The following is a 19,846-nucleotide window of genomic DNA, read 5'->3' as shown; positions in this document are numbered from 1 at the left end:
ATCCCCGCTGCAGCCCCCAGACCCACCTGCTGGGTGTGGGGAGAGGAACCTCCCTTCAGCAGAAGAAGGGTTAACAGGTCTGCCACCGAGCCGGCTGTTGTGACAAGGACCAGAGGAAGTGCTGCAGGAACTGCTGCTCTCTGTCAGGCCTCAAAAGGAAGCCCTGCAAGGAGAGGAAACACGGGGCTTGGTCTTTTTGGGGCTGCGTACGCAGCTCTCTGCCCTGCTCGCAGGGTGTCTGCCGCTCTGGGGAGCTCTCTGCCATGCTGGTGGCGGCGCAGGCATGGTGGCAGCCGTAAAATACCCACCTCTGCTGGAGGGTTGGACTTGGCCCTGGGTGTGCCCTGGTGGCCACTTGAGGTCGGGTGTGTGTCACCTAGAGTGGGTCTGGCTGGCGCAGGGCGACATCAATTTATTGCAAAGACCTCTGAGCCCTTCACACCATGGGAGAGCCCAGGGCTGGGACAGTTTTGGGCAGAGATGGGCTGCTTCTGTCTCCCGTTCTTGGCAAAGCTGTCCCCAAACCTCCCAGCCCCAGTGAGGGGCTGCACTTTTATGCCAGGAGCGTAAGCAGCCACATTTTCCTGTCCCTCCCAGAGAAGGGAGCCCTACAAATGTGACCCGTTGGTGTCGGTGGCCTCCAGGTAGTTCCATGTCCATCGCTGTGGGGCCTCTGTCAGGGCTGAGGGTCTCTAGCGATGCTGTACCGATGCTTCGTTGTTTCCCATGGTGTTGGGCCCCTCCGAAGCATCTCCTGATGTGGGTTTTCCTTCTCCATCCCAGGCCTGGATCGGGGGTTTCCGAGCGGGCTCTGTGGCCTCCTGTGGGAACCATGTGAAGGCCAGCTGCCGCTGGATTGCCTTCAATGCCGAGGCGGCAGGTAAGGCACATGGGAAAGGGTGCTGGGGGGTGGGATGGATGTGCCCCTGTGGAGCTCGGTGGTCCCACGTACCCCAGGAGGCACGAGGGCGAGTGGAGGAGGCTCTCACCGAGGTCCTCCAAAGGTGCTGATAGTCCTGCACCTCTTGGCTTGCATTGCGAAGCTGGGTGGCCCTACCATATCCCTGGCTGGGGGCTGAGGGGGCAATTCTGGGAGCATTGTATGGGAAATGGGCAGGCTGGTGACCCGTTCCTGTGTCCTCTCCTGCAGGAGTGCTGGGCATCGTGCCGCTGGAGTGTGAGGATGGAGGCAAGAGGACCGTGTCTCAGCTCTGCTGCCACTCAGGTGAGCTGGGTGTCTGCCAGCCCTATGGCGTGTCCCCTGCCTCTGCCACGCTCTGTAGGAGTCGGGTACCACCTCCCACCTCCACAGGAGGCGTTTGGCCCTGTGTGGGCTGTGTGGAGGGACTCGGGTGCTGAGTCCCAGCCCAGGATGCTGTGTGGGGCGCTCTGTTTCCCAGGTGAGGGACTGGGGGAGCGGCTGGAGTCCCCAGGGACCATCACCCATGGGCAGGGTGACCCTGATGAGTCTCGCTGGTGTGCGAGGCACAAGCCGGCTGCAGCCACCCTGACCACTCTGCCAGGCTGAGCTTCTGCAAAGGAGCCAAACTGATCCACGTCCCTTCATCTCTCGAGCTGCAGCGAGCTCTGGGCACGTAGCTCTTGCTCACGCTGTTCCTCTAGCACACCCTCCCCATGTTACTCATTGTACGCCCTGAAATTCCCAGTACACCCAGTGCCGGGCTGGCGGAGGAGCTGGGGATGGCATCACTGCGGGTGTACCCAGCTCCAGTGACGGCAGGAACAGGCTGGACCGGTGGCTTCGTGGCCCTGAGCAGAGCAAGCGCTGCAGGGGAAGAGGCGGCTGGCACCATTGCCACACGCCATGGAGGAGGAGGGCTCTGCCTCCTGCCTGGGCACAGGGAAGGAGTGTTGGGGAGCCCAGGGTACCCCTCTCCCGATGTTGGAGAAGAAGCACTATCCTGGGGGATGCTGAACACCCATTTCCCCAAAAAATCGCACCAGAGCAGCAAGCTGGGAGCTGGTCCCAGTGCCACCGCCTTCCTGCCTGCGGTGCCTTGGCAGGGACGGGCACGGAGAGCTGCACTGTGAGCTCCGCTGCTCCCAGGAGAGCGCTGGAGGGGTGCACGTGGAGCCAGCGCAACATTAATGGCTTCTTAATGAGATGTAGCAGGAGCCCTTTGAAGCCGGCTGTGCCAGAGCAACGCCTCCAAAGCGGGGAAGGGATTTTTATTTTTTTTTCTCTCCTCCTGGGGCAAAGGCAGCAAATGCTGCTCGCTTTTCGTGCCTCCTGGGCCTGTCTCTCTGCAGCCTCCTGGAAGCGGAAAAGTACACAGTGACCTACTTTCCCGAGCGTGCCAAACGCATCCAAGGGGCTGCTGGTGATGGTGCCAGCCTTTCTCCCATGAGGATCTGCCGCCGGAGCGGCGTGGAACGTCCCTGCCGCCGACACACCAAGCCAGGGCGTTACAAAGGGGGCCTTGTTACCAGCATGGTCTCACTCGCCAGCGTCCAGGCCGGCACAGACGCCCTTGTGCTTCTCCCTGTGCCTCCTGGGGATGTCCATCCTGAAATCGGAGCCAAAACTGGGTGGTGGTGGGGTAGACGGGAAGATGCCATTGTGCAGTGCTGCCCTTCGGGTCTCCTGTCCCCCACCAAAGGGCTGCAAGACCCCAATGGACAGCGTGGAGGGGCTCAGGCTCTCACAGCAGAGCTGAGCTGCTCCCAAATGCCTCGGTGGGACTGGATCTGACCCCCGCTGCCCACCCCTGCCTGCACATGTGTGTATGAAAAGGCTGGGGAAGAGTGAAGGTGGGCAGATACGGTGTCTGCAGGGGTTCAGTGAGGACCAACCTCTGCCCTTCTCCTTCCAGATGTGGTGACGGACTTTGACTTCTCACCCTTCGATCAGCTCCTGCTGGCTACGGGCTCTGCCGATGAGATGGTGAGTGCTCAGTGCCGGGGGTCCCGTGGGGCACACTGTGTCCCCCAGCGTGTCCCTGGGATTTCACTGTAGAGCCTGGAGGAGATGGGAGACGGAGGGATGGGAATAAGAGGAGCGTGGGGTGGAGGGTGCCAGCCTTGGGGAGCGATGTGGGATGTCCCCAGGTTGTGGGGGACAGGGCAGATAGTGTCAGCCCTCTCCCACCTGGGATGCCCGCAGCTCTGATCCCACCAAGCTGTGATGAGGGGTCACCTGGTGTCCTCAGGGACCAAAAAGCAGCAAGCCCAGGTCGAGCACTGCCACCACCCAGCCGGGTCCTGCTTGCTTGCCCAGGGACTGACCCCCCTCTCTCTGGGGCTGCAGGTGAAGGTGTGGCGCCTTCCTGAGAGCGGCCAGGACATGCCCAGTGGTGCGGGGCTGACCCTGGGGCCCGGTGGGGGCCCGGTGGATGTGCTGCAGTTCCACCCCACAGCAGACGGCGTCCTGGCCAGCGGTGCAGGGAAGCAAGTCACCGTCTGGGACGTGGGGCAGCAGCAGCCACTGACAGGTAGGCTTGGCCATTCCCACCAACTCCCACCCATGACGTGTATCTCCACTGTACTGGTGGCCTGGGCTCAAGCGATGGGCTCGGATCTGGACCTCGGTGTCACCAAACAGGCAGCACGGGTGGCTTTTTGGGCAGGGAGCACCGCAGCCCGTGTCCATGGGTTTCCCTACGCTCCAATGTAGCGGTGCAAAAGCCTCCTGTGCTGCCCAGGGTGTCTGTAGCAGCTTTGCTGGGGATCCCCTGGGGTGACAGGTCCCTTTCCCTGCGTGGGTGGAGGTGGGTGCCATGGGCTGTTGCTGGCCAGCCTTGCCCAGACCTCAGCTAACCCCATGGGGAGAGGAGACTGGGTGGTAGCGCAGGGGTGTAAGCACCCTGTGGCTTTCCCAGGCCTCCTGCCCTTTGGATTGAGCTGCCATCGGTACAGGGATGCTCCCCGGATGAACACGGTGGGTCCTGGCCCCTGCTCTGGCTGCCACCGGCCCTTGGGAAAGGCCATTTTCCCTGGGAAGTGCTCCGGTGCTCACGGTTGGAGAGCAATGGCTCCTGTCTGTGGGAGAAGCCCTGCTTGATCCCGTTCCTGACCCTGCTTTCCTCCCACAGCCCTGGACTCCCACGGGGACCAGCTCCAGAGCCTGGCCTGGAAGGCAGACGGCCGCCTCCTTGGCACCTCCTGCAAGGTGAGCGGCTCGCACGGGCGACCTCCCTGCAGCGTGGCACGGCCAGGCTGGCCATGGTGACCCTACTTTGGGGACAAAAAGGGCAGAAATGGGGTTGAGCGAGCGGCGCCGGAGCCGAGAAGGACGGGAGCACTAGATGGCGCCTGCCGCTCGCCGCCCGGGCGATGCCGGACACGCCAAGAGCGGGCGGGTTGTGCGCAGGCCCTGCATGGCGGCCGAGCGGGCAGGCCGAGCGAACCGGCCCTGCACGGCGGCCGAGCGTGCCCTCCGGCTGAGCAAGCAGGCGGGCGTCCATGCTGAGCTTGCAGGCCGAGCGAGCCTCCAGCCGGAGTGCGCAGTCCCCCCTCTGTGCTAACCACCCAGGCCCAGCATGGAGGCTAGGCATGCAGGCCAAACAAGCTGCCGGGCCTCCAGGCCGGGTGAGGAGAAGCCAGCCCGCAAGCCCAGCTGAGCGCGCAGAGCGAGTGAGCGAGCGGGCATCCCCCCCCTGTGCCGAGGGGGGAGGCTGAGCGAGCAAGACGCACCCGAGGTGGAGCATGGAGGCCAAGCCAAGCGTGCAGACTGAGTGCGGAGGTTAAGGGAACGGTGGGAGTCCCGTACCAAGCGAGCAGGTGTTGGAGTCCTCACCACAAGAAGGACATGGGGCTGTTGGAGCGGGGCCAGAGGAGGCCACGGAGATGCTGGGAGGGCTGGAGCCCCTCTGCTGTGAGGACAGGCTGAGAGAGTTGGGGGGGTTCAGCCTGGAGAAGAGAAGGCTCCGGGGAGACCTTAGAGCCCCTTCCAGTCCCTCAAGGGGCTCCAGGAAAGCTGGGGAGGGACTCTGGATGAGGGAGGGGAGCCCTAGGAGGAGGGGGAAGGGTTTGACACTGAAAGAGGGGAGATGGAGCTGAGATGTGGGGAAGAACTTCTTTGCTGTGAGGGTGGTGAGAGCCTGGCCCAGGTTGCCCAGAGAAGCTGTGGCTGCCCCATCCCTGGAGGGGTTCAAGGCCAGGTTGGACGGGGCTTTCACTGAATTTCACTGAATTTTTAGAGTTGGAAGGGACCATAGAGATCATCTAGTCCAACTCCCCTGCTAAAGCAGGATTGCCTAGAGCATGTTAGAGCACATTACTCAGGACGGCATCCAGGTGGGTCTTGAAAATCTCCAAGGAAGGGGACTCCACACCCTCCCTGGGCAGCCTGTTCCAGGGCTCTGTCACCCTCACCATGAAGAAGGCTTGGAGCAACCTGTTCTGGTGGGAGGTGTCCCTGCCCAGGGCAGGGGGTGGCACTGGATGGGCTTTCAGGTCACTTCCAACCCAAACCATTCCGTAGTTCTATGAACTGAGCTATGCCATGGGGTGTGGGTCAGCCCCCAGGCAGCATCGCCATGCTGTGCCATGTGGGTCTAGCCACCACAGTGTGCACTCCCCAGATAGCACCCTGGCAGCAAGGCTGGCACCAGGGCACCTCCCTGCTGCCTCTGCGCCCCCGTCAGCCCATTCCGAAGGGCACCCCACCCCCAGTTTTTTTGTGGGGTGCTGGGCAGGAGAAAGCTCGCTCCCCTGCCCACAGGATGCTGGGGAGTGCAGGCAGGATGGCATCTGAGAGGTTAGGCTCCAGTCCTGGCTCTACATTGGAGGCTCCCCCCTTCTCCGAGAGCATTTTTGAGGCTGTCGGGGTCCTGGTGAGGCTGTGGGGGTCCTGGGGGTGTGTGTCCACCCGTGATGTGGAGCAGGACCTGGGGGACACTGTGCAAGCCATCCACGGGGACAGACCGCAGGCAGGAGAGCAATGGGCAGGAAGGAGGGGGGCTGCTTGCTCCAGCCTTCTGCCTGACACAGCCTGACATCCCACTGGCCCCGGGGTCCTTAACCCTCCTCTGTTTTCTTTTTATCTCAACAGGACAAGAAACTGCGGATCTTTGACCCCCGAGCCAGCCCAGCTGCCTCCCAGGTACTGTCCCTCCAGGGTGTACTGGGTGATGTGGTGGCATCACCCCTGCCTGACCGGGGTGCCGTGGGATGGGCTTGGTGCCCCAAACTGTCCCGCCCTTGGGACAGCTTGGGAGAGACAGCACGACAGTGTGGGCTGAGGGCAAGGGGAATGGGCAGCCTCCTCCTCGGCCCCAGTGGGGTTTGGCACAGGGGATCCGTGCCCTCCTGCTGGGGACCCGTGCTCTCCCAGTGCACCGGCACACTGCTGCCGGGGCTGGCTACCTGCGGGCAGTGATCCCAAGCCCCGTGGGCACGAGGGCTGCGGGCTCCCCGGCTCTGCGGGAGCTGGGCGAAAGGCTCTTGGGGAGAAGGACCTGCCAAGGGTGAGGGCTGGGCGGCTGGATCCGCACAGCTCAGCAAATAACAGCGATTAGGAAATAAGTAGAGGACTTAAGCCTTGACGTCGAGTTTAAACAGCCTCTTATTAGAGGTTTCCTGTGGCTTGGGGGGCTCTGGCTGCCAGCGGCCGCCGGCCCTTCCTGCTGGAAGGCTTTGGGAGGGGAAGGATGCAGTGGAGAGCAGGGTGAGATGGCTCTGCCGCTCCTTGTGCCTCTCCTGCCGCCGGTGTGTGCGTGCCCATGGGCTCAGGAAGCCGGTGGCCTCCAGTGGCTGTGCTTGGGCATGGTGTGCCCCCAGGCACCGACTGAGGGAGCCGGTGCTCCGGTGCTGCTGCCACCAGCTGCCCCCGCACCAAGCCCAGGTGCTGAGCTCCTGTAAGGCCCCTGGGTGCTTTTTGTGGGTGCTCTGATCCTTCTTGCAGCCTTATAAATACAACAATACAATATATAAGTATAAACCCAGTGGTTACACGTGCAAGCAAGCCAGGGCAAAGTGCTCCCAGCCCTCAAGTGACGCTCCCCTGCTCCGGGTGCCACTCGGCGTGGCTGGAAGGTACTAGGCTCTGCTCCCAAATCCATCCTGCACCCATCCTCCGATGGCCTCGGGCGCTGCTCCCCGCCTCGCCTGCCCCCCCTTTTCTCCCTGCCAGACCTGTCGGCTTCTATAACAGCATTTCGGTGAAGCTGCGAGCACCGTGGGCTTGAGCCAAGTCTCCTGGGGAGGGTGGACTCCGTCTCGCTGAGCTATTAAAAATAACGTGTGAGTGATGGTGGCTGTTCAAAGCAGGCAGCTCGCTTCCCTCCCCTGCCGTCTGATCCAGCCCGGGGCCGGCGCTCAGGCTTTGCCAAGAGAAATATGCACCTTCGCTGCCGCGGCTGAGTGCTGCCGTGCCGCAGCCCTAACCCCGGCCAGCCGAGAATGGATGAAGATGTTTAGTCTTGGAGAAGTACTGTGCTGAAGGGGAAAACTTTAAAATGCCATAAATCCTCTGGAAGTTTGCACAGGGCGTGCTTAGCCAAGAGGAATAATACTCCTGTGTTTTGTTGTTTTTGGGGGTTTTTTTCTTTTTTTTTTTTTCCCCGGTTGCTAGAGGGCCGGGTTATTTGGAAAGGCTCCTTCTCCCCCCGGGCCAGCACGGTTACGAAACCGGGTGATGCTGGGGCCGCCTGTGCGGTGCCAGCACCTTTTGAGCTCCTGGCTTTGAAGTTGCCTGGATTGTTGTGGTGGTTTTTGTTTGGGGTTTTTTTTGTTTTGTTTTTTTTTTTTCTTTTTTTTTTTGCAGAGGTGAGCGGTATGATGGGTTTTCCAGCTGGGCTGGCCCCTGCGGTGCCGCAGGCTGGGTTTCCTCTGCAGCAGGCGAAGGGCTCAGGCTCAGCACCGCCGCCGGTTCACCCCGGTCCCACTGCGGCACACGATGCCGCAGCCAGCCTCGGCGGAGGGCTGCTCCTCTTGCTGGTTTTCTTAATTTGCCAAGCCTGCCTCATTAAACTGTTCCTTTTTTTAGAGCTGGGGAAAAGGATGAGAAGGAGCTAAAATAAGAGCCTCAGGGAGGAGGGGTCTCCACCACTGTTCTGTGATGCCTGATGCTCCCGGGGATGCAGCAGACAGGGCTGGGGACTGAGGATGGATGGTGAGGAGGGTGACTGGCAGGCTGCCTGTGACCTACTGCTGTGCCCCGGTGGGGGCCTGACCCCCCCTCCCCATTCCCAGCTACGGCCGTGGCAGCTATTTTGAGCATGTCCCAACAGCGGGCAGGAGCCTGTGATGCAGCGAGAGTGGCGTGGCCAGGGTCTGGCTGACCCCGCAGGGTGCCCGCTGCCTACCCAAGGCCCTGATTTCCCTTGGGAGAGCAGTAGCCTCATCCTGCTGAACCCCCAGCCCCTCGTGGCTGCAGCTGGGCTGGAACAGGGAGCTGCAGCAGCCCCCTTGCGAGCACTAGGGCTGTGCTTGCACCCCATTGCTCCTCGGGGACCCTAAGCTGGCAGTGGAGATGTCCAGGCCACCCCTTCGCTGCAGCGGGTCTTGCCGTGGTGCCTCTGTGTGTCTTGCCGTGGTGCCTCTGTGTGTCTTGCCGTGGTGCCTCTGTGTGTCTTGCCGTGGTGCCTCTGTGTGTCTTGCCGAGTCTGAGTCCGTGTCTGAGTGCTGCCGTCCTTCTGGAGTGTTTCCCTGAGTCCCATCTCTGCCTCATCCCCTCCCAAGGCCACGCTGCCCTGGCCACAGCCCTGCCTCCCCTCCCACGGGTGCTGGTGGTCACTCTCCTCGCCTTGACCCTCTCCCTGGAAGCGAGTCACATCCTCTCCCTCCCGGCTTTGGCTCTGCCGTGGCTCGGCGCTTCTCCCCTCCCACCCCCCAATGCCTGGGAAAACCCCACAAAACAGCCATCCCACCACCCCTACATCTTGAGCTCCATCCTGCACCAGCCGTGGCCCTTCAGGTGTGGGGGGAGAGGGGTGGGGGACGGGGTACTGAGCAGGGGGTCGGAGCACCAGGAGGGTTTCCATACCCCAGCTGATGCCCCAGGCGGGCCACCATGAGCAGCGCAGGGCAGTGATTTGGGTGCAACATGGGCCACTAAGGTGGCATCTCCGCTTGCCCCCACCCCTAGCCATCCTCTCCTCTGGGTGCGGGCAAGCTCTGGATCCCCAGGGCTGGCAGGGACAAGGTGGGCACGCAGTACCCTGCCCGCACAGCAGGATGGGGTCTTGCCCATCCTCTAAAGCAGTGCTCTGCAAAGCGGGGTGCACACAGCAATCCGGGGGGTGGGGGTGGCAGGGAGAAAATATTGGACCATCGGCTGTACGTGTGTATCGCTTATACATTAATCAATATGCATCTGCTGGGGGCGCATCCTCAAAAATCTTTACTGACGGGGGTGTGCAAACCCCCCCCCCCAAAAGACTTAGAGATGCTGCTGGAGAGAAGGAGGTGGCTCGCGGGAGCAGAAAGCTGCTGCATGGGGGGACTGTCCCACGCAGTGTGGCCCCACGTGAGCCCGTGCCCTGGTTTGGTGTAGCAGAGCGATGTCCACCGGACGCAGCATCGCTCTGGGCCAGCGGCGTGTGGAGCCGGTGGCCGCATCCTGCCCTGGCACACTGGAGTGAGGGCCTGCGAGCATCTGGCCGGCACCTGGCTCCCATTACGGAGCACGGCGGGTGCCGCCAGTGCGGGGCTGCGGGGCTGCCGCCGCCACCGAGCACGGCCTGTGTGGGACGGAGAGGAGCCAGCTTCATTCTCACGAGAAACTTCTTTCCCCGCCAGCGTTCAGGCAGGACCGGGGGCGAGGGAACGGCCGTGCGCACCCCCGGCCAGCACACGCTCCTGCTCACGTTTTAATGAGCTCCGCTTTAATGAGCGGGACCAGGGCTGAGGGCAGCTGGGGACAGCTGGGAGGGTGTCCCTGTGAGTTTGTCCCCACGGTGGGTTTGTCCCCTCCACCTCGTGGGTCATGCTGGGGACAGAGCTCAGTGCCTAGGAAGGTTCACAGCCCTCCAAGCACACCCCGGTGTGGGGCAGGACCGTACTGTCCCCCCAAGTCCTGGGGGTCCCACCTCTGCCCATAGCCCCAGGGGTGGGAGAGGGACTCCAGCCCCTCTCCCAAATGTGGCCACCATCCCATGAGCCACATCAGCCCCTGCCATGGTGGGAGGGAGAAGATGATAGCCGTAATGGCAGGGTGATGCTGTGGTGAGGGGGAGATCCAGGCTGGGTTGATCCAGCCATGCCTATAGCAAGGACCCCATGGACCCCAACGTGTCACCTCTGCTCAGGATCCAGCCGTCAGCCCAGGACCGCTCACTGGGGGAAGGCGCATCAGGACATAGAGAGACTTTTACCCTTCCTACCCTCCACCCCATCGGCGCGGTATCCCACGCTGGGGTCACCCCGGGGGTACCTGACTCCCAGCCTCGGCAGCAGCTTCCTCCGGGCTGGGGGAAGGTCCGCAGCATCCCACATTCCCAAGGAGACCGTGGGAAGCTTTGAAAAAGTTGGCCTGGCTCTGGGCTGCCTATTTATAGCACTGCGCGCTCGGCGCTCTCATGCTTCTGTTCCCCAGCGTAGCTGCACGGGACTGTTTATATTTCCTCTGCTCTGCTTCCCCCTCGGCCGTCCTTCCCAGGAATGCCGCTTGGTATGGCAGACATGGGGAAGTCGAGGAGGATTCGGGATGAGCCGGCAGCATCGCGAGGGGTGCGGGCATGTGGGGGGGCACTGGCTCACCCTCACCTGGGTGCCCTTCCCTCACCGGCTTGGCAGGGTGCAGGTCAGCACTGGGGTTCCGACATGGTGTTTTGGGAGCCCCCCCGGCTTGTTGCCCAACCTGGGGCTCCTGGCAGGCTTGTAGTCAAGGTGTTTGGGGGATTTAAGAACAGCCTCGTCGCAGGGCTTGCGGGGCCAGTGGCTGCAAGAAGAATCCCAGTCCCATGCCTGAGCATCCGTGCCGAGGTGCGAGCCTCCGTAGCCATGGGGGGCTGTCCCAGTGGGAGCTCGCTCGCCTTCCTTCCGTTGCTGGGCCGGTGACATCCTTGGGGAGGTTGCCTTGGGCTAGCCAAGAGCAGGAGTGTCTGGACAGAGGCGGGGGGCTGTGCTGGCAGCGGGATGGGAAAGGCAGAGCGTGCCCAGCTCCCTGGGGGACAGGGGGACCACGGTGTTGCTGGTGGGATCAGGGAGGTGGCGTGGGCAGGAGGGGGCTCGCCCCACTCCCTCCCCACCACGACACAGCCACCCCACACCCGGCAGCGGGCAGGGAAAGTGCTGGCAGTGTGACGGCTTCCAGAGCATCGCTGCCACCATGTGTGGTGGCTGGGTTCCCTGCAGTCCCCCAGGGGCAGGATGCAGCTCAGGGTGTCCCCAAGCTCTGGGCAGAGACCCGGAGCGGGGCTGGCCTGGGAGAGGCTGCTCTGCTCTCCTGGCCACCTCTGGAGTAACTGGGATTTGGCAACGGGGGGAGATCACATTCTTGTGCCGGGAGGAGGAGGATGCAGCGCAGTGGTTAACCCCCTCGGCTCCCCAGGAAGCCGTTCCTCCTCCTGCCCCCCGCTGCCTTGTGGGGTTTGGAGGGAGCCACAGCTTCCCCCATGTGCATGGACCCCTCCTATAGGTACAGGGAGGAGGTGTCTGTCCCCAGAGCCTGGGGGGGACCCCTCCTGCCCTGGCACCCATTGGCAAAGGGGTAGCTCAGCCTGGCTCTGGTGCCTCCTATGCCCACGCAGGTCCCTCTGCTGGGGCTGCTTCTCACGGGGGGGTCAGATGTTCGCGGTCTGCTGGCCATGCCCACGCTCTGCCAGCCACAGGCACGGGCAGGGCTGAGCTGTCCTGGCTCCTGCCAGCTGCAGGGCCTCTGCCAAGGGCAGAGCTGTGATCCCCTGCCCATTCAGCCCCCCAGCTCTGCCCTGGGCTCCCCGTCCCCGGCTCTCCCTGCGCTGCATCCCTGCTGAGGGTGACACTCCCCGCGGAGGCAGGGATCACCCCGGGGATCACCCCGGCGCCGGAGCAGCCTTTGCTTTGTGTCGGGCTCTCCCAGGCAGCCGAAGGCAGTCGCTCCCCACAGGCAGCTGTTACCAGCTCGCTGGGACCCGCCGCGGCATCGCTGCCAACAGCTGCATCCGACACGCCGTCCCTGCTCCCTGCCACTGGCCCCCCGCAGCCCCCTGCAGCCTGCAGCGGTGGGCTCCGGGACTGCACAGGGGGCAGGGCTGGGGACCCCCATGGTACCAGCACAGAACCCTAGCCTGTGCTGGGAGGGATGGGTTGAGAGAGGGAGAGGAGCAATCCCAGGAAAGCCTCCCTGTGCAGCTGATCCGGCTCCGAGGAGGGAGCACAAGCTCCCCCCAGCTTGGGCTGCCTAAAACCAGCTGGGCTGGACCCACACAATGAGCTGGAGGAGGCTGGGCTGCCGTGGCGCTGGCATGGCTGGGGAATTGGGAGGCCTCCTCAGCTCCCCGTGTGCCAGCCCGGAGTTGGTGGGCTCCTCTCAGCCTGCCCAGGGGACGAGCATGCCCGTCCCTCGGGCTGCGGCCAGTCCCCTGCTCCAGGGACACAGGGTGGGGGTCCCAGCATCACCTCGGGCTGGGTGTCAGGGTCTCTGCCGGCTCCGGGGAACCACAACAGCCCCACAGCTGCCCCCGGGGCTCTCCACTGACCGAGCCACACTGGTGTCCACTGTTGTTGCCTGGTCACACCACCCCACCCCTGCCAAGACCCTCAGGCACCGGGGGAGAGGACATGGGGCCCCGCACGCTCACCTCTGGCAACATCTGCAGAGCCGGGTGGCTGAGCCACCACCCCAGCCCCGGCCTCCCCGCATACTTGCTGCCATACGTACTGCTCAGCCGGGATGGAACTAATGCAGAAAACATGGCCCTGCGCCGCAGCCGGCACAACGCGGGCTGGGGGTGGCATCGCCCTGCCCTCTGCCAGCCCTGTCACCCGCCCCAGGGGGCAGTCACCCACCGCCGTCTCTCAGGTGCTGTGCTGGATGGTCTGGGGCAACCGGGGGTGTGCGGGAGGCAACGGAGTTGGCGTGGTTGGCTATTGAATCTCCAGCTGTTGAGTGTTGGCTGCCGCAGCCACACGGCTCAGGTGCAGAAGTGCTCTCCTGGCCGATGAGCGGGCTGGCCCCGGCTCCCAGGGTTTCCATCCCTCTCGGCACCGATCCCGGGACATGTTCCATTCTCCAGGCCTTTCTCCCCCCGCAGGAGCCGGCTCCGGTGCCAGCGTGTTGGAGGCGGGGGACGGGCCCCTCCTGCCCCACATCCTGCCGCCGCGGCTGGGAGCGCCGGGCTCGGCTTGGCCAGCGCTGCCTCTTCCAAGCGAGCCGCGCTGGCTGGCGAGCGCCGTGTTTGTGCTGGCAAGGAGGCTGGCGAGCCGGAGCCAGGGGGGAGGATGAGCTTGGCACGGTGTGCCTTCTCCCGTCCCAGCTACGGGTCTCTCCGGAGAACAGGCATCCCGCTGGGGCCGGGAGCCGGGGAGGCTGCTCCCGGTGGGGCTTTTCTGGTGGGGGTGTGGGAGATACGGCACCTCTGTGTGCCCTGGCTGGGCTGCCACGGTGGTAGAGCCTGGCTGGCGGTCACAGTGCTGTCGTGGCCAGTGATGCACGGTGCTCACCCCGAGGGGGATGCAGCTCATGGGTCACCGTGTGGGTGCTGCAGATGTGGGCACCCTCCTCTGCCCACCCCATCCCTCCTGCACCCACTCCAGCTCTTCCCTGCCCTGCACGAAGGTGCCGGAAGCGCCGTGCCGGGTTGAGCTTTGGCAGGACCCTCTGCTTTTCCATGCCAGCTCTGAAATCGTTAGCAGTCTTTTATTGACGCTTGGTAAATGAGAGCGAGGGGGGCTGCGAGCGCTGCCTGCGCCGTGGGGCGAGCGCTGGCTGCCGGCTCCTGCTGGGATGCCGGGAACCGCAGGACCCATCTGGGGGCCACATGGGAGCCAGCAGGCAGCCGCCACCGGCCCCGCGGTAACGCGTCCCCTTCCGTCCTCGGCAGAGCGGCACCGGGGCCGGCAGGGGACACACCAGGCTGGGGACGGTGGGCAGGATGAGGTGGCGGTGTGGGCTTGGGGGGTCCCAGCCCCTCAGGCACCCCAGGGGACAGGCAGAGTGGGGCTGCAGGGGGTTAGGGTGGTGTGGGGAGCGTGGCTGAGCTCAGTTTGCTGTCGGTGTTTCGGTAGCACCCGGACACACAGCGGGCACCCAGCTCCTGCAGCCGGGATCGGGCATGGATCGAGAACCCAGGGATGCAGCGGGGGAAGTAAGTCCCTGTGACCCCCGGCCATGGCTGTGGCCAAGCCTCTTCTCATGCCTGCCACCATGGAGCAGCTTCCTCACGGCACACCGGTCCTCGAGCCCCCTTGCCAGGCATGGGGAGAGCCCCGGGGGCCAGGGAGCCGTCCCATGTCCCCTCACGCTCACGTTACCTGCTGCCACCCTCTGCTCCTTGCCAGGAGCCAGGCCAGCCGCTCCACAAAGCAACCACGCCGGCACAGGGTGGGGGCTCAGGACTGTCACCGCTTGCAGGCTGTCCCCACTGCACTGTCATCGTGGGCGTCTCTCAGCAGGGCCGGGAGCCAGCGCTCAGCTCCCCGTGCTCAGCCCCGGGGGCGGCTCATGGCCGGTGAAGCAGGCGTCCCCCGCGGCGTGCACGGTGCGGCTGGCAGTGACACTGACGGCCGTGTCTCCCATGTCTTGCAGAGCGTCCCGGGACACGAGCACAACAAAGACTCCCGGCTGCTCTGGATGGGATCCAGCGATTGCCTCATCTCCGTCGGGTTCAGCCAGGTACAGTCCTCACTGGGAAGGTGGCCCTGGCGCTACGGACATGTCCCCGTGGCTGCTGTGCTGGGGCCCCATGTGCTTTTTTGCCCCATGAAAGCAGGCCCCCTGGCCCTTGCTGGGGACAGAGGGAGGCTGGTTGGCGAGGGAAGTGGTGCCATAGGGCCAGCCCTGGTGCCCACCAACGCCGTGTCTGTACCCCTGCAGATGCGGGAGCGGGAGGTGAAGCTGTGGGACACACGGCGGTTCAGCGGGGCGATGCTCACTGTGGCGGTGGACACCTCGCCTGGGTAAGGGTCTCGCTGTGGGGTGGGAGGACGGGTAGTGAGGACACGGGGTGGCGTGGTGGGGACGCCATGGTCAGAGACCCACAGGGAGCGCGGTGGCGGAGCAGGAGGTGGCAGAGAGCTCCTGGCACTGGCAGTGCTTGGCCACAAAGCTGGGGACAAGGTGGGGGACGGTGTGGCCGTGTCCTGAGCACCGTTTGGGTGGGATAGGAGGGTGGTGTCAGTGCTGGAGATGGCGCGGAGGTGTCCCCAGCAGTGCTGGGGTGGGATGGCTGCTCCACGGCGCTGTGGTGGGTGGTGGCACTGCTGGGGACAGCACCAGCAGTGTCTGAGGTGGCCGCTAGCTGGGTGGGCACATGCACTGGGACTGGCACGGGCGAGTGAATCCTTTTGGTGCTGCCCACGCACCGGAGCAGCTCATCCCTGACCCCCTGCCTGCGGTGGGGCCGCGGTGCTTTGTGCCATGGTGCCGTGGTGGCTGCCCAGCCAGCCGTGGCCAGGCTGGCGGCAGAGCCTTGCTCCCCGGGCATCCCTTGGGGGAGCGGAAAAGGAGCTTTTGTGGCCATAAGGGGTCAGCGCCCCTCGTCAAGGCGCGATGGAGCCGTCTCCTGTCTGTGGGGCACAGCCGAGGTGAGGGACGCTCCGGTTGGACCCGGCCCGGCCTCTCCCACACCGCCCGGCAAGCTGGCTGGCGTCACCGCCTGGGCGAGGAAACGGGAGGAGGAGGCAGTGTCTTCATCCCACCAAGATGATGGGGGTTTGGGGCAAGGTCCTTGCCGGGCTGTGCTGGAAGCCCCCTGGCTCTCCCCGGAGCTGCTGGCAGAGCACAGGGATGCAGGGACCCTCACCACACTCTGGGCTGGCTCTGTGGAGGCCAGGATGCTGGAGCGGGCTGGGTGATGGGCAGCTGCTGGGTGCCGATATGGGGCCTCTGGCAAGGAGCTGAGTGAGCCATGATGGCGGGATGGCCCGTGGCCACCCTGCCGACATCCATTGTGCCGAGGTGTCAGCTCTGAGACAGTGCTGGTGACAGCCAGGACTGACAGAAGGGGAAAGGATCAGCCGTGGGCACAGTGGGGAGGTGCTGGCACGATGGCCAGGGGAGCAGCCCCTCTAGGAGCAGGCGGGGGAGCTTACAGAGCACCCCTCGCCCTCCTGAGGGTGAGCAGCTCCCCACTCTCCTGCTCCCCAGCTCTGCCCTGTCCAGCCTCGGTGACCAGCCATCATTAGTGACCAGAGTGAACATTCCCAAGGGAGACTGGGGCACACAGCGGGGGGGAACACTTAGTGGTCTCCCTTATTGCTGCTGGTGGAGAATCCAGGGGGAATTACCCCAAATCCTTCTGCCTCTTGCACCCTGAGCACATGGGCCTCCCCGCCGGGGCGAGCCAGCCCGGCTAAATTGGATGCAGACGCCGGGCTGCGCTCAGCCCCCTCTGCGCAGGCTGGAGTTATTTTGGCTGCCGGGTTTATCAGCCGCCAGGAATGCGGCTGTCGGGCGCTGCCTGCGCGTCACGCCGGGGCTCTGCCGGGCTGCGTGGCGATAGGGAGAGGGGCTGGGGGTGGTGGGGGCGAGCGAGGACCCCCCCACTCCTCCCCGTGCCGGGGAGCTGCCAAGGAGCGGGAGGTGCTTTTTTTAGGCAGCCGCGCCAGGGCCGGCCGCAGTTCCAGCCCCAACCGCTCCCCGCCTGTAAATCTGGCGGAGATGACAAATGGCGGAGGGGGATTTGCGCTGGCTCCCGGCAGAGGTGCCGAGCGGGGGCCGGCGGGATGTAATGCTCGGGAGCCCCGGAGCCATGGCTGGGGCAAGGGGTGGAGGGTTTGGGGGGGTCACTGTGTCCCCCCCAGAGGCGGTGACCAAACAGGGCATTGGGTTGGGCTCCATGTGGGGTGATGCTGCTCCAGGGACGGCGACGCAGCACCCCGGGGATGGCGGATCCTGTTGTGGCTCACCAGCGTGGCCGTGGGTGCCCAGCGTGGGGCACCGAGGACCCTCTAGCAGCACGGTGGTGCCGGCCATGCCATGAGCCGCGCAAAGGGAGCAGCAGCAGCAGCAGCAGCTCGTTGAGGCTCTTTGAGGAAGCAATCAGTGGGCGGGCAGGAAACTCATACCATTCATTACTGACGCCGGGGCGGCAGGATGGGGAGCCCACGTCCCCACCGCGTCCCACCGCAGAGCCTTGTGCCCGCCCAGCCGGCACCATGCATCCCGAATGCCTTGGGCCATGGTGTGCCCCGAGGTGGGGGTCACCCCCAGCCGCACCGAACCCCAGGGGGGGCTGTACCTCTGCCCAGCATCCACGGAGGAAGAGGGTAGAGAGTGGGAGGGCACTGGCCCCATTCACCCCCACATCAGCAAGTCCGTTTTGGGGGGGTCTCCCATCCCAAATCCTGAGCAGGCGAGATCTTTGTGACCGTGTAAACCTCCTTTTCGAAGCACCCTGGCTATGCTGGGGCCATGCTCTGGAACTGACACACACCCCCCCCGCCCCACCAGTGCCCAGACCCCTGAGGGAGATGGTGGCAGGAGGCGTGGGTGGCCCCAGCCATGGTCCTCAACGTGCCCCCTTCGGGTACCCGCCAGTCCCTTCGACTCGGGTTTTGTCTTTCCTCCCCCCCCGGCCCCCTTTAATTAGATCAAGGAGCAGCAGGGCAGGAGCCAGGAAGGGGCCTCAATAGGTTATTGTTGCCCTAAATTGTAACCAGCACCGGTGGGGTTGGGTTACCGGTTCCCACTCGGGGTCACCGACCAGACCCCTCTGCCGCACGCCCGGCGCCCGGCTCGGCACTGCCCGGGGACGGTGCTGTCACCACACCAGGGATGGTGAGAACAGCAGCTCCCTTGTGTCGCCGCATCTTTTGGTGTCCACAAAAATGTCCCTGGGGAGGCTGGGGGTGCCTGCTCACTGGGCAGGGGATCGGGCAGCCTCCTGCCCCATGGCTCGGGGTGACGGGGTCTGCAAAAGAGCCATGTCCCCACTGCGTGTGGTGGCGCTGGGCAGGTCCCCACGGAGCTGAGAGATGAGGATGGCCAGATCCCCACCACCCGTCACAGAGCAAAGTCCGCCGGAGCTGGGAGGTACCAGAGCCAGGACCTGCCCACAGCTGGGAGCCGGCACAGCAGGATGTTTGCAGAGGGATTTGGGGCTGTTTGGCTCCCCCAGGGCTGGAGCAGGACATGGGGGGACCGGGAATGCTGCCCAGGGGTCCTCAGCCCCCAGCACCTACCTTGGCCCCCACCCCAGCCAAAGCCTGCGGCTGAGCCAGCCCGTGGGGATGCAGCCCTGGCATCTCCTGGCTCCAACTGTCCTGTGCACCAAGGCACATGATGCCACCGAGGCACGTGTCCCCACCATCACCCTGCCACCTCTCCCTGGTCACCAGCTGGAACTTTGGTGGCCAGTCCTGCTCCCATCCCACCTGGCCCTGATGCCCTGTGCACACTTTATCTTGGGATTTAGCAGCCCTTTTGGGTCGTGGTGGGTGTTTTGGGGGGCTTTGACACCCACCCCAGTGGTCGGGTCTCGGTGGCAGAGCCCTGAGCAGGACAAGCCCATCCCTGTCCCCATCCCTGTCCCTGTAGCCCTGCAGACCCCCTCCTCCCACGGGTGCCTGGGCTGGCGGCTGCTCGCCATCAGCGGGCAAGGGGCTGCTCCAGCTTGGCTGCCACCCCACACACGGGGAGCGGGGAAGAAGCCACCCCACCAGGTGCCACCCCGGTGGGACTTGTCCCCGTGGGGCGAGATGCTCCCGGGCAGCCACACGGAAGGGGTTAATGCCGGGGCGGCCCCATCGCCTGCCCCGCTAATTACACCGTGTAAAAATAGCTCGGGCGGGAAGGCGGCGAGCGACGGCAGCGCCGAAATCGCTCCCAGATGGGCCAGGGCCTCGGCCCACCGCCGCCTCCATGGCCGACCCACGCTCCCCGGTCCGGCCTCCCCGGCTTTCCAGGAAGCCTGGAGGGATTTCGGCCTCTCCACAACCTCTTCCTGGCAGCACCACGGGGCTGTGGGACGGGCACACACGCCCGCCCTCGCACCAGGGGAGCAGGGATGGGGGATCCCCGGCACCGAGTCAGCCTGTTCCCCCGGGGCTCTGCTCCGGCCATGGGTACCTGGGGGACCCAGGGGACCCGCCTTAGGTTTCCACGGGGCCGGGGATGGTTCTCTGGAGGCCACAGACCTCCAGGCTTGCGGCCATCGGGGTGCTGCCCCCGTGACTTGCCCTGGTGAAGCCGGCGGCTCCTCCCGTTGTGGCTCCCCGCCGGGCCCCCCCCCCCCCATCCTGCTGGTGGCTTCTGGCCGGGGCTCTCGGTGACCAGCCCCGCTGGATCGCACAGCGAGAGGGATATGTTGGTTTGTTGGTTTTATTTTTTTTATAATATTTGGGGTCATTTCAGGGGGTTTTGCAATCCTTCCCCGGCGCTGATTCAGCTCAGAGGAATTAGCAGCACCGCACGATGTGGCGCGCGTCAGGGCTGGCAGTGGCCAAGGGGACTTTTGTGCTCGGCTTTGGGAAGCCACAGGGGCTCGGGGGGCTGGAGGGGCACATTTTGGGCACTCCCGATCTCCCATGGAGCCGCCTGGGTGCAGATGTGGGTGTCGGGGGGGGGGGGGGTTGGTCACCAAGCCCTGCCCTGGCCACATCATCTCCGTGCTGAAGCCAAGCCCTACTGTCCCCTCCTGCTCCTCCAGCCCCTTCCTCGCGTGGCCACCATCAGCCGCAGCCCAGCCCCTTCCCCACACCTCCCGGCGGGCACCGAAATCCTTGGCTCGGGGCGTCCCGGCTGCGCGGCACCTGCCAAAGCCGAGCCGCCGCTTTGCTCCTGCTGTGCCGGGGCAGCCAG

The 19,846-nt window shown here is 64.7% G+C and overlaps 1 protein-coding gene across 1 annotated transcript in view; it reads left to right on the top strand.

Moving 5' to 3' along the window:
- The window catches only part of CORO7 (coronin 7), a 38,188-nt gene that overhangs the window by 2,140 nt on the left and 16,202 nt on the right, over window positions 1–19,846 (top strand). The window contains exons 2-9 of the mRNA XM_074158761.1: window positions 784–880; window positions 1,151–1,225; window positions 2,835–2,905; window positions 3,269–3,452; window positions 4,053–4,129; window positions 6,014–6,064; window positions 14,633–14,719; window positions 14,921–15,003. Of these exons, the coding sequence (XP_074014862.1) occupies window positions 784–880; window positions 1,151–1,225; window positions 2,835–2,905; window positions 3,269–3,452; window positions 4,053–4,129; window positions 6,014–6,064; window positions 14,633–14,719; window positions 14,921–15,003 (725 nt within the window). The remainder of the gene's footprint in view (window positions 1–783; window positions 881–1,150; window positions 1,226–2,834; window positions 2,906–3,268; window positions 3,453–4,052; window positions 4,130–6,013; window positions 6,065–14,632; window positions 14,720–14,920; window positions 15,004–19,846) is intronic.

This window comes from Numenius arquata, chromosome 14, assembly GCF_964106895.1.
Source record: "Numenius arquata chromosome 14, bNumArq3.hap1.1, whole genome shotgun sequence".
Taxonomy (NCBI): Eukaryota; Metazoa; Chordata; class Aves; order Charadriiformes; family Scolopacidae; genus Numenius; species Numenius arquata.
Note: the sequence above shows the minus strand (reverse complement) of the source record. Positions and strands in the feature narration are given on the sequence as shown.